This window comes from Stegodyphus dumicola, chromosome X1 (assembly GCF_044657685.1).
Source record: "Stegodyphus dumicola isolate Sdum_Otavi_A_Nest chromosome X1, ASM4465768v1".
Classification (NCBI taxonomy): domain Eukaryota; kingdom Metazoa; phylum Arthropoda; class Arachnida; order Araneae; family Eresidae; genus Stegodyphus; species Stegodyphus dumicola.
The window spans coordinates 77,018,261-77,032,789 of NC_140780.1; the positions used below are offsets into that span (position 1 = coordinate 77,018,261).

The following is a 14,529-nucleotide window of genomic DNA, read 5'->3' on the forward strand; positions in this document are numbered from 1 at the left end:
ATATATGTTAAAATTAGCCCTTAAAACAATTTTTTCTTTATTTTACATGAAAATATACTTAAAAAATTGCTTATCTTCTAAAATAATTTTCGGAAGCGCTATTCAAATTATTCCAATGTTTTAATTGATAAAATCCATCAATAAAGCTTAAAATTAATAAAAAGAACCCAATAAAGACTATTTACAGTAAGAAGTAACAAAATTTAAAATGAAAACGAGTGTGGTAAATCTCGAAGCACAGAGAAGTATCACTTTGTAACTCTTAGAAAAAGTACCACTTTTTAACTCTTTAGAAAATGAATCAGTATTCTCATTTGCGTTAGTAAATGGTTCACTAACCATACTAGGGTATTCTTCCTCTGATAAATAGCACCTTCCCTCCATAATAGACTGGAGGTGAGGCTTTCCTAAATAAAAAAAGAAGGAACGGAAATATATCTGAAGGGAATGCAAAATGCACAGTAACTCCACACAGTAACCCTAAAAGACCGTACATAGTAGAGGGAAAAATAGAATAAAAAAAAGGATTGGATATAAATCAGATACGAGAATGTTTTCATTAGCATGCAGCGATTTAAAGAGCCCACCTCTGTTTATGCTTTCCCTCCACCCCCCCCCCACCCTCGAACAGCTGATGAGTAAAATACCAAAGTAGAATATATCAAACTCAAGGTCAGGAACCTAAAACTGTGTTCATTTCAAATGTAATGGACACAGGATGCCATCTAGTGGCCTTCAGAAAAACATTCCACCTTAAAATGCATATACGCATCACCCGTCCTCTGAATGCGATCTTTACTGATGCGTGGATGGGACGCCCGGCTGTAAGAGACGTTCTTAGGGAATGCGCATATGGGACGCCCGTCCTGAAAGGGTTATAGGAAACAGAACTTAACTACTTTCTTGTTACACTGTTTGTAACACTGGGCAGAAGAAATACAATGCAAATGTTTTCCACATTTAAATCTTCAGACTGTTAGCCCACTACATACTCATGGGCCTAAATTTCAAATTTCAATTTAGACCATTCAAAGTGAAGTTATTTTGATATTGCTGATTAACTGGGAGCCAGTTACAAGGGAAATTTACTGTGCCTCATTTATTTCACTTTCAAAGATAATAGAAGTGTATTGTCATGATTCTAGAAAATTTCCATTAACATTTATTGTATTTACAATTCCTTTTCTGGAATAAATTTGTATGATTTATTTGGTATAACCTTACATACCAGCTACAATTTTTTGGCGTATATGAAATTTCATGCCTTCCACTTGAGAAAGGAGATTACCACAGATTCCAAAACGTAATTTTTTCAAATACACATTAATACAAGAAAACATTTTTTTTTTCACTGGAATGAAAATTAGATACTTACATAATAAAATTTACAAAAATTATGACACATCCATACATATTTTACACCAAATAATGTATGTAGGCTATGCATTAATGAACTTCATATCTGGTGTGTTAATGCAAAAAAAGGCAAATGTAAAAAAATATTCACACCTTATTCCAAGTACAGTTAATATTTCTCCTTCAGCAAAAGCAAGATCTCCTTCTTCTTCTCCAGGAAAATCACACACTGTATGACAAGTAAAACCCTACAAAGAAACCATGGTAATTAAATAAATATGCAACTTAAAATTAGTCAGATAGATTATAGAAAATCTAAAATTAAAAAAAAATGCCGACCTTTAACAAAATTTAATCTTATACATTATGTAAAATGTTTTTTGAAAGATAATTTCTTTTTAAAAATTTTGATATGTTTTCTAGTTCATGCACAATTATTTATACTTCTATTTTCATAAAATATTAAATAAGGGTTTATTTTGTGCAAGGTTTCTGTTAAAATTTTCATACCTCATCATTGACTGTTTGGTTTTGAATAACTTTATGCAACACATATGAAAAACTATTATAACCTCATACAGCCAGTGTACCTGCCAAGAACTAAATACTATGCATATATGCTTCGGCCTCAGCTTAAAGATGATAGTAACAATCAGCCCATTTCTAAATCTTATATTTTAATATAGCCTCTTGTGGAGCTATAGTAACTAGACTTGAAGATTGGTAGTTGTATCACTCTGATGCTCAATAGTATTCTACCAGGATTGTGTGAATGGACAGAGCATACATTAGCAAATAGTATAGCTCTGAGGCACAGTAATATGGTTTACATGTGGTACAGTGACGACCATGTGTCACAGTATCAAGTTGGCAGGGTGAGTAACCTTTGAGTATAATTATCTAATCAAATTAGTCAATGGTGGCAACAATATATTACTTAAAGTTTTGGTATGGCTTTCAGTCATTCTGTCAAAAGTAAACCAGTGGAGTAGTGAGCATAACTGGCGCCCAGGGCAAAATACCTTTTTGGTGCCCCCATCCCCCCAAAAAAACAAAGTGATATGATGAAAAATCTTGTTTGGAGACCATTTGGTGCACCTCTGCGAGCGGCACCTGGGGCATCATACACCCCCTTGCCCTCTCTCGCTACGCCACTGAAGTAAACTGTTTTTGGTCTAAAATAATTTTATAAATTTTGATTGAGATATCTTTAAAATATGAAAAAGATTATCTAATGCAGACTACAGCATGAAAGGCATAATTCTGAGATTTTTAAAACTGACCTGCAATGTACACAGGTTTAAAATTCCTGATTAATTACATTCTGCACTTTCATTACAATTGAAATTTGAACTGATGTAGAAATCATTTTGATGTTCCTTGTCTCAAATATTTAAGTCTACAGATGCTAAGAAAAGCATGTACTTCCAGTAATATTTAAATTAGTAAATAGATTAGCACTTATAAAGAAGCAGTGAATAGTTAATTTAAACAGGATAACATGAAATTTCAGCTAACTGATATAAAATCTGAATGTATGCAATCTCATGAACAAACTATTTCCAGGATATTTTCAGTAATTTACATAGCTTTTTTAATTTCTACAAGTTTGAACTAGCAAGATTCTGCTGGACTCCTGAATTTGAGTTAGATCAGGAAAAACTTCAGCTACGACAATACCTAATTTTACGCACTACAGAAATGAAAAGCAAAACCTCAAATTTTATGTTACAGAATATATGTACCACAGGAATACCAAAAAGAAGTTTCTAGTATATTTTGTAGATTATATTTAAAAAGTGTATAAGCCATCAATGGGAGTGTTTTTAATTTGTGAAGTTATTCAGTTAATTATGGCAAATGCCTCTGCTCAGTTTCTGTTCTGCAGATGATATATGTAATATTGTCCGCCAAACAGTAATATGTGAATAGATAGCTAAAATCATAGTGTTCCATCTTCAGGAACACTATGATTTTTTTTTAATGTTAACTTTTTTAACTTCCTTACACCTCAATGATATAATGCTAAAAAAACATATGCTTAGAAAAAGTAAGAATAAATCTGCAGAAAGCTGGTGTAGGTTAGGTTTTGTAATAGTAATGATATAAGTAACACTACTGTTGAAAAATGGCAATAAAAGTCAAGGAATTCTGTTTAAATTTGCTGACAGTGAGCACAGCATTAATGATTCACCAAAAATTTTATTTAAAGACATCAATATGCATATTTAGATTTATATTTTGTTTACATACACTCACATAATTCTCTGGAGTTTCTTGATGGATATTTTTCATGCTTAATTCTGTAATCTGAGATCCACTTTCAGTAGAAAACCTGCAATAATTTTCATGGAAAATGAAGCAATATCAGTCAGTTCAATTAATGTTTTTATTCAAATTCCATTTTTTAGCAGGTTATCTAAAATGAAACATTTCAAATGAAAAGGTAATACAAATTTTAGCTCTGATATTACAGGTAATAATAAGATAAACAAATCAACTATAATTTCAGTTAAAACTATTTTCATTAATTATAAAAAAGGTTATTCAAATGTATGATTTCTAAACACAGTTAAGTTTTAACCATTATATATTGATTAATACTAATAAGTGAGCTGGTTGCCATACTATAGGCACAGAATCATATCGCAGAGAAGGCCTGGTAATTTGCAGTTGTCTATCATATTCTAGAAGGTATAATATTGGCCTTACCTAGCTCTGGTGCTCCCTGGGCACATTGATGATGAACAGGCAGCTAAATGACCAATTCTTGATTTACACTTAACACGTTGACTGCCACGGCACTTTTCAGATTCCGGTCTGAGAAGCCAAATCGATTTAATCATATTATATTATTAAAAATACTAATTATGATTCGTAACAATCATTAAAAAGTTTACAGGCTGATTTTTTTTTTTTTTTTTTTTTGTAGAAAAAAGGGTCCTACGAATTATCTTGTTGTCGGCTTTTGTTAGACAAAGCTCTTTGCAGAAGCCCACAACGAGTTGATTCGTACAACATGCTTCGACTTGTTGCCTTAGTACAGCTAAAACAAGCGGTAAGCAAGTAACTCGTAGCGGCACAAAAATGGCAAGTCAGGAAACTACAAGATACTCATATTGGGCGTCCAGAAGAAGTGCGCTAATACGAGTTATTCCGTGTTGGGCAGTCAACGCAATAAAAATCAAATGTCCAGAAATAGGAAAAAAATATTAATAATTGAAATTAAAGAATGGACATAATTTTAGCAGTTGCAGCCTCAAGATTGAATAAAAATGTCTATGGCATTTCAAAACTATAAATATTTGTCAGAAAATTAGTATAATTTACATTTTTGAACAGTGAAGGCAGTGGTGACATGTTTGCCATAAAATGATAAATGAAATTCAAGAATTTTCGCTAAATTTCTTGACGACCAAAATATGATTTAAACCAGCGGCTGCCAACCTTTAGAACTTCATGGACCACTAAATCTGCAATTTCGTATTAGATGAACAACTAAAATGAGTTTAGAAAAAATGGTAACTATGTTTATATAATAATAATCAGAAAATTTTTATTTTATTAATGTGAAATGCACCCATTAAAGGTAACAGAGTTATAGAGTAATTATTTAAAAAAATGAAAAATTTAGGTTTATTTAAATATTGCACATTTTTAGCATGATATTTGTTCCTGTTCGTTTGAAATCAGTTTGCGGATTTTTGGTTAGAGTGATATCACTGCAAGACGAAGAGCCATGTTTATTTCAAACCGAGACCTGTACCAAGTTTTAACAACTGTTACAGACAAAAATGTCTTTCCGCAGAAATATATTGCTGAAAATTGAATTAAAATTTTCATAGCTTTTCCACTCAGTTATGGGTATTCATTTTTTATAGACAGGCAATAATGAAATCTTTATAAAGATGACTAGAATTTAGTTATTGAACTGTCTCGCAAGACAGATTTATCTGCCCTTCTTTTTCATTCATGCTTAATTTGCTATCTTCAGTGTTTGCTGAAAATGAATCTCTATTATCCACATTTTTCCATGCCTAGGATCTTCTAACTTTTGGTAATAAAAACCAAAACATTCTGTCAGTGACTGGAAGTGCTGTTTAATAATGGATACCACCTGTTGGTTGAGAACGTTCTCTCACATATTTTCATTAAAATTTATACAAATTTGTAGATTTCCTTCTACAGCATTTGCCACATTCACATTTTTTGAAAAGCATCTATTTTACTTGTACTTGCTTATATGGCACTCTAAGTTGTCCACATGCTTAAGTTGTCCTTGCATATGTTTAGTTCGGTTAACAGAGGAAAACCATCTGCCAGGTATACAAGCTTGGCTACCCATTCAAATCAGACAAGAGTTCTTGAAATTCCAGATTATTTTTCAGCAGCAAATCATATATGCCTTTTGTTTTTCTATATTTGATGTGCTTTCAGATAGAAAGCCTTTGATAGGGATTTATCTTAAGCAACCATATAAGGTGCCTACTTATTTTTACATAGTTTCGCAATTTTTTTGGACATATTTTTTTTGTCGAGTTTTGAAGGTTTCATTAGATAAACTCTGGGAACAGATAATATCAAAAGGCAGTGAATTCAGCTAATTACTGGGTTCCAGAATAAATCAAAATTTCAATTAGTCTGAATCACATTTTCTTGTTATTTTTGGCTTTTTTTTTCTTTGCGCCTCCAGGTTGAAAATTCTTTCTAATGCTGTCTGACCATGATGAGGAATGTGGATGCTTTGATCAACTCTCTGTTAAATGAAGTAATAGTATTTTCATTAGTGATTCTATCTTTAGTTTTACAAAAGAAATGCAAAATATTTGCTTGCTTTTTCTGACTCATTATGCACCTATTATCTATTTTATTTGAATCAGAAAACCATAAAAAATTAAAGAAAATTATTAATAAGTGAAAATTGTCCGTAAAAAGCTCAAAGTAGCAAAGTAGCTCAAAGGGGCAATTTGCCCAGAAGGGTTATTAATTTCATTTTGGCATTTTGCATTGTACACTATAAAAAGGTGTTTCACTTTTCAAAGTATTGCTACCAGATATTAGAGCCCTGCATTATATTTAGAGAAATTAAATAATGAAGAAATCTGCATGAATGTATGTATGTTTCTTGCATTGTGAAAAAACAACTCTACTTAAAGACACCAAATTTTGAACAGCGTAGTCCTGCCCAAATTTAGAATTTGTTTTATTATCGATTTCATATTTTGTAAAATGTTAATGAATTTTTTATTAACAATCTCAATAGTTTCAAAGCCAGCAATGGCAACACCATACGGAGACATTTTAAACTCCAGCACGCGAGACTGTGTATCAGAAATTCTAAAGATATGTACTTTTTAAATATTTTGCGATATTGTTGTTGAATTTAATTTTATGGTTTAAGTGCAAAGAACATGATATTTAATAAATAAAGGTAACACACAAAATGTTAAAAAAAAAAAAAAAAAAAAAAAAAAAAAAAAAAAAAAAAAAAAAAAGGCCCCCCCGGGCAGCATAATATAAAATCTAAAAGCTTTCAGATTTTTATTTACTTATTTTTTTTTTCACTTTTACATTAGAAAGTACTTAAAATGATCATGAAAAAGCAGCAGATGTGCCGAGGTAGATTCAGAATTCTTCTCTTTATAGCAGCTAAATAAATACTGATAATTTTCAAATAAATATTTCTCATACCCAACACTAATATTTTCAGAAATATATAATTTAGTGGTATATTAATGGTTTATTTTAATAACTTTAGTGTTAAAAAGTGGCGCATTCAAGGTTTTCGTGAAAATTACAGGTTGGAGAAGTACAGCTCTTCAGACTCTTTAAAGTTTATGCAATATTCACAGCACACTTTTGCACATACACATAAAATGCTAGAACGATTATTGACCATAATAAGTTCACATAAGCCCACAAATTAAACAATATGTTAAAAACTGCAGTTTATTTAGCAGGAATAACACAAGACAGAAAAAAAAATTTACAATTTTTTTATATTAGAACCATGATGCATCAAAAGTTGGCCCAAATTTGGGATGTCTAAAATGATTCAACATTTTTAAAGGCATTCTAGATACTCAAGACTTTTTTCTAAGACACCTTTCTACATATGAATTTAATGTTTTGAAAGTGTTTTTTAAAATAAATAATTAAATAGTATAAATAAATAAACTTGAGAAGAAACTACATAAATATGCTTCCTTCTAATGTAAAAGATAAATTATTTTAATACACTTTTTAGCTGATAGGCTGTGCGTATGAAATAGGTTCAGTTTTCATAAGGATATTTTCAGGAAAAAAATTTGCTTTATGTTTTGGCTAATATAGTATACAAGTGTTCACTTATGTGATCCCATAACATAGATAGAGTGGATACACATTCATGAGACATATATTGCTTGCAACATGTATTGGAAATGACAGCTTTCCAGTTCAAAAAATTTGTCAATGTATTGCTAGAAATCTCCTCTTTTTCAAATTTATTGGGAAACTATGCACTCAAAGATACAACACAAAATGTAACCCATGATCATCATCTTTTCCTTCCAAATGACTCATGAAACATTTTTTTTTTTTTTTTTTCTTCTGAAATCCTTCCTTCCCTCCAACAAAATGATGCATGAATCACTTACACATAAGAGAACAACTTAAGAATCAGAATTACAAAATATGCATAAAATTATCTAATCTTAAATGTGTGGCCAACTTTTATGCTGAATATTTTGTACATACAACTTGCTGCTATCCTCCCCCCCCCCACCATCATCTAAATCTTTACCTTAAACTTATCATTAGAAAGTTTTTTTTTTTTTTTTTCTTTTTAAAATCTATTATGCAAATTCTACATCAATTATAATTTGCTCAGCATAAAAAATAAGTTCAGTAAAAAAATTAACAGTGAAGGTGTGTCTATAACACAAGTTACTCCCTCAGACAAGTAGCAATGGTCGAATGTTTGATGGATCATAGTTAAAATATAGAGGAATATCTGTTTAAAAGACGGATGATTTCGAAGAAGACTTAAAAGATTAGATTTTTTTAACTATGGCAAAGCAAGCAAGAGCTAGCTGCTTAATGGAAGGAATGCCTAGGTGAAGGCTATTTTAAGAGAAACTGGCTCATATTTATATTCCATAAAAATTCCCATGCAGCTAGCTCATTCACTAGGATCTGAACCTAAGTTTAGCAATTGTACTATTTGCAGCTGACCAGCTGGAAGACTTAAAGGAAACTGACCTACATTTATGCTACATCTCCCAATATGCAAATTATGACATTTTTAGAAACTTTAATTTTCTTGTATATAAGAAAAAATATACAAGTTTCTTCAGACAGATGGATTAAAAAAAACGTACTTTTAGCTAAGAGCTAAGTTAATATGGATGATTAAAGGCTGACAGATTATTTTAAGGAGAAAAACATTATTGAACAGCAGATACCAAAACGTAAAACAGGTGAGAAATTCTGAATAAAATATTAAAACAAAAAATATAAAATATGAAAGATTTCAGATTTTACATTGCACCCAAAGGGGCATTTTTTTTAATGCTTTGTGTGTCACCTTTATGTATTAAATATCATGCTCTTCGCACTTAAACCATAAAATTCGGTTCGACAGCAATATCACAAAATAATTTTAAATCTGAACATTATCTTTAGTATTTCCGATACAGTCTCTTGCGCTAGAGATAAAAATGATTTTTATTTCTGTACAGTGTCACTTTGAAATCGTTCAGTCTGTTAATAAAAAATTAATTAAAGTTTTACAAAATATGAAATAGATAATAAAACAAATTCCAAATTTGGGCTTCCAGATGCCCATATTCAGGTGGAAACTTGCATTATTCAAAATTTGATTGCTCTAGGTACGTTGTTTTATATCAGTGCAAGAAACATACATACATTTATACATATTCTTCATTATTTAATTTCTTGGCTCTACTCTTATATGTACCAAAAGATCACTAAATGTGGCAATATGTGTTCTGCACTGGGTTTTGGTCCGATTGTGTGTTGTATGGAAACCCTTTTGCTCTCTTTGAAACTCTTTTGCTCTCTCTTTGAAACTCTTTTGCTGGAGCGGTTTAATTGCTCGTTGGTTCGTGTCGTGCGTGTTTTGAAATGGTATATGTTGCAATGAGAGACGTGGTTGCAAGAGGGTCTGGGAGATAATTTTTAGTGGCTGTGCATGATAGAAGTAAAGAAACGCTGATGCAGTGTATTAAAGAATGGAATGAGCCTTGTGCAACTATTTTTTTTTGGATGGCTGGAAATCTGACAAGGATTTATGAAAACAAGATTTTGAACATTTATTTGTGAACCATAGTATAAATTTTGTGGATAGCGAGTCTGGCTGTCATATATAAATACCATAGAGAGTATGTGGCGGCATGATAAAGCTATGTTATGCTGTTCGAAGAAGCATCGATTATGGCAAGTGCATTTTATTTTATTGTTTTTATTTTGTAGAATGTTATGTTCATTGTTTTTTACTATGACTTTCTGTTGTTATTGTTGTTTTTTGAATTATTTGTAATTTATTTTAGTTACTTTAGTTTATTTTGATGATTTGCGCGCAATGCCTAGATTGTGCAATTCTTAGATGTTAAGTTTAAACAGAATGCTGTGTACATGGTATTCTTTGCAATTTATTGTTGTTATGTTAATTTATTAAAGCAAGGTGTGCGTAGTTCGTAGATTTCTTCGCTGGCTAGATTGTACAATTCATAGATTTTTTTAAAGTTAAAACATACTGCTGTGTAAATGGATTCTTATCAAATATTTTTGGTTAGAAACTTTATGTTTTTGCTATCTAAATTTTTTGTTTTTGTTTAGGATTTTTAGCTGAAATTGTGTGTTCAAAACGTGGTTTTTGCATATGCAAAAAACCGGGTTTTTGGAGACATTTTAGAGTTCGTTCTTAAAGTTCGAAATGTACACAAAAAATTTAGATAGTAATATGTTACCGTGGAGTTTCTGGTCGAAAATATTTGGCAAGAAATTTGAAAGGGCACATATAAGAGTAGTTCCAATTTATTTAAATATAATACAGGGCTCTAATATTTGGTGGCAACAATTTGAAAAGTGAACTGACATTTATAGTGAATCAACACAAAATGCCAATATGAAATTAATAGTCCTTCTGGGCAAATTGGCCCTTTGGACTAATAAATATGAAATTCAAAAATATGAATTACTACTTTTATAAAACAAAAGAATAAATTAAAGAAAATTATATGTTTAAAATTCACTGAACTGTAATTAACTAGTTTTGCACTAGCAAAAAATATCCATTTGGAATATAATATATAGATCGGAGGAGGGACCAAAAATATCATTCCTAGTGTAAGAATTATTTTAATTAAGGCATAAAATTCTGGTACTTTTTTATTAAAGGGTGCCCCTTTGCATCAAATGTAAACATCGGCTTTAAATCTAACTAGATGGCAGGAACTGCAGTGATAGATAAAGCTCATAGAAAGAATTACTAGAAAACACTACAGCAAACTTGGAAAAAAAAAAAAAAAAAAAAAAGAAAAAGAAAAACCACAATCTCTGTGATATAATATAATGTTTAATATGCACATTGCTGAATTTGTGCAATTCTCTGATATTTTTAAGCAAAAATAAATTGTTATTTGATGGAGAGAATGAAACTGTTATTTTCATAATAGAGCATATTGCAATAATAATTCATATTATTTATACGTGCATTGTGTATAATGTGATTGTTATAATGCTTGTGCTTGACACATCACATAACTTAGAGTGCCATATAAAAATTACGATATGTTGCTTATTCATATTTACCCTCATTATTACTTTATACGTAACTAATAATAATTCTTCTCTACACATTTTAATGGTTTACATTTTCAATTTGTTAGAAAGTACACTAAGAGCAGTAGTCATATTAAATTAGCACATGTTATTTTCCAGTATAGTATAGGTATTACATCCTATCTAGTATACTATGAAGCATCTGAATTTCACACAGCACCTGGCAGAGAAAATCAAGAAGTTCTTCAGCAAGTCAGAACAATTACAATGACATTTCTGATATAAGTGGAGCAATCTTACGATGACTGCTGTATTTTCTACTTAAACGTCTTAGTGTTAGGCATATATCACAGAGCTGGTTTAACTTATATTTAAGAGTGCCCCTTGGATTATCGCAAAGTTGTTGTTTCATTTATGGTAACTTGAGTAGTTGAATGTTATAGAAACCCTGTTATGATGTGAGTGCAGTGAATTTGACTGATGGGAAAATATTTGTTGGATGTCAGTTAGGAAGCACATCACATATTGCCTGTTGTACATCATAAAATGGCTACCGGTGGTAAAGTGAGTATCTGGTGGTATAAAACAAGAGAGCAGGAGGTGTTTTTTTTAAGTGGTTGAGGACAAAAGTAACTTTGTTGGATGTAATTATAAGTGTCCTATTTGTACAAAGGGAATTCGTATGGTTGAATGGATTTCTTGCAAGAAAGGCTCAAATGCTCACCATATAATGTTCCATTAGAAAGGGAACATGGTTTGAGGAAAGTTTTTGGATGATGTTAAGGAATTTTGTGAGCCACAAACTGCAGACATGGAAATTTCTAAATAAGGTAAGTGCTCAGATGCTATAAGAAAAAGTTCCTTTTTGATTTAAAACATAGTTTATTGAGATTATATATATTGTTTTGTTTGGCTCTCGTGTAGAATTGGGTGCTCCTTTGACTTTTTAAGTCAAAATAAATCGATGTGTACATGGACAAAGTCAAGGGAGTGTGCAATGCCGAGTTTGTGCAATTCTCTGATGTTTTTTGAAGTAAAAATAGATCGATGTGTTCATGGACACCGAGTTTGTGCAATTCTTTGACTTGTTATTTGGGTTTTGTGTAGTGGCCATTTTGATACAGCAGTTTGCTGGCCAATCACCAAAAATTGCCAAGGAGCACCTTGAAATATATTTTTACCCAGAGTTGATCGATTAGTGCAGCTTAATTGCATATTATTAATCGCTGAGTTCACAAACATCTTTTATAATGCCATCAATGTAAAATTAAATTAAATTTAACCACAATACCTTCTAATGATAAAAATTAAAGCACAAAAGATTATTAAAATCAAAACATATTTTCCAATAGCAGGAACACTTTACCTTTCCATAATATACTAATATCACTCAAAATTAACTATCAAATTATCTTCCATGAATAGCAAAATAGCTAAATTCTGCTGAAAAAGGACATGAAAGCTTTTACATACAAATTATGATTATTATTCTTCTTTACTACCAAATTTTGCTGGAATATTTTTTTCCTAATTTGAAGCTTGAAAGGGTGATGTAAACTAAGAAATAAACGATTGCCATTTCGGTACAACTCTGATATACGCCCTAATTTCACCAAATGTGGCTATATGTGTTCTGCGCTGGTTTTTGGCACGATTGCGTGTTGTATGGCAACCCTGTTGATGTTGAAAAATCTTTAGCTGGAGTTAGTTGGTTTGCATCAAGCTAGGGGGAAAAGATAAAATGGTGGAAGTTGTTGAATTGAAGTTCGGCAAAAGGAAATATCGTCGTGGCCATCCTGTTGAGGGGCATGGGTATTTGGAGGTGTGGAAAGAGGGTCTGAGAGATTATTTTTAGTGGCTGTGCATGTTAGAAGTAGGGATTTGTGATTATTTGTTATTTTATTTATTTGTGAACCATAGTATGAATTTTCTGGATAGTGTGTCTGGCTGTCATATAAATACGATAGTGATTACGTGGCAGCATGTTAAAGGCAGTATGAAATTGGTATTTCTGCCGTTCGAAAAAGCATTAATTCATGGTAAGTGCATTTTACTTTGTTCTTGTTCTTATTTTGTAGAATGTTATGTTCATTGTTTTTTTAGTATGAATTTCTGTCGTTATTGTTGTTTGTTTGAAATTTATTTTAGTTATTTTATTTTGTTTTTTGTTTCGGATTTTTAGCTTAAATTGTGTGTTCAAAACGTGGTTTTTGCATTTGCGAAAACCGTGTTTTTGGGAGACATTTTAGGCTTAAAGTTCGAAACGTAGACAAAAAATTTAGACAGCAATATGGCAGCGTGGAGTTTCTCGCCAAAAATGTTTGGCAAGAAATTTGGCAACTTGAGGGCGCATATCAGAGTAGTTTCGCCATTTCTTAGAAGTTATTCACCTTGTCAAATAGAACAGTTGATCAACTTATACGTGCTAGTTTTAGACCAGGAGGAATTTCATAATTTCAGGGGGTTGGAATGCGGCCAATCTTTTGCTTACATGTTAAGGGTTTATTTTCGTTTTATGAATATAAAAAAATACTTTATTCAAGTTTTGGTAATTATTAATATTTTCTACACTTTCCCTTAATTTATAAAACACATTAAAAATGCATTTTTCGAATTTTGGAAAGGAAGTGAATGATCATCTAGCAATGGTGAAAGAAATGTGCAAGAAAGGTTGTTCAAAGGTAAACCATTGTTCAAGACCATATAATATGATATTCAGTGCTACATGATGCACTTCGCACAGTTTTAGAGATGAGGTGCGAAGACATTAAATTCTTGTAAAATTTAAGAAACAGAAGAATCTGCTAGAATAAACAAACGACTGTTCACGAAAATAAAAACTCTTAAATTACTCATTATTTTCTTTTGAAAATGAAGCTTCATCATCTTTAAGTGCTTCCTTTACCACTGACATGATTAATATTTAATACATCGGTAAACAAACTGCTTAACATTTGCCAGTCTAAATCCTGATTTAAAAGTACGATTTAAAATATAAACAAAAAGAACACGTTGCCAAATAACAAGATAGCAAAAGGTAAAGTCACGGTTCAGGGGTCGAACTTTCTTTGTTGCGGTCTATCATATAGTACAATGTAATATATTTATTTCACATTCTACTGCATTTTGAAGATAGAATAGCTGCTGAATGAATGGAACATAAAAATTAATGCTTGCATGAATTATGCTGGATACTGTATTAACATACTCTTTAAATATAAAATTGAGAATTTTTCGTGCAATGCTGTGCAAGGGATGGAGAAATTAAATTTGTTGTAATAACGAAGAAGAAATATGAGCTCATAATAGCTATTGTTTCAACATATTTGAAATGGAAGCATTAATACTCAAGACAAGTCTGAGTCCCCCCCTCCTTTTTTTTTTCGA

General features: G+C 31.3%; 1 protein-coding gene across 5 annotated transcripts in view; it reads right to left on the minus strand.

Annotated features, from left to right (window-relative positions):
• The window catches only part of LOC118190830 (nephrocystin-1-like), a 129,881-nt gene extending 115,726 nt beyond the window's left edge, over positions 1-14,155 (minus strand). For 2 of the 5 annotated variants that reach the window (XM_085808281.1, XM_085808280.1), the window contains exons 1-3: positions 13,995-14,155; positions 3,610-3,691; positions 1,510-1,604 (exon numbers count right to left, since the gene is read on the minus strand). In XM_085808281.1, the coding sequence (XP_085664407.1) occupies positions 1,510-1,604; positions 3,610-3,691; positions 13,995-14,056 (239 nt within the window). In that variant the 5' untranslated portion in view covers positions 14,057-14,155. Of the gene's footprint in view, positions 1-1,509; positions 1,605-3,609; positions 3,776-13,994 lie in introns of all 5 variants that reach the window. The other 3 variants (XM_085808277.1, XM_085808278.1, XM_085808279.1) reach the window with 3 other exon arrangements.
• Positions 14,156-14,529: the final 374 nt, after the last annotated feature.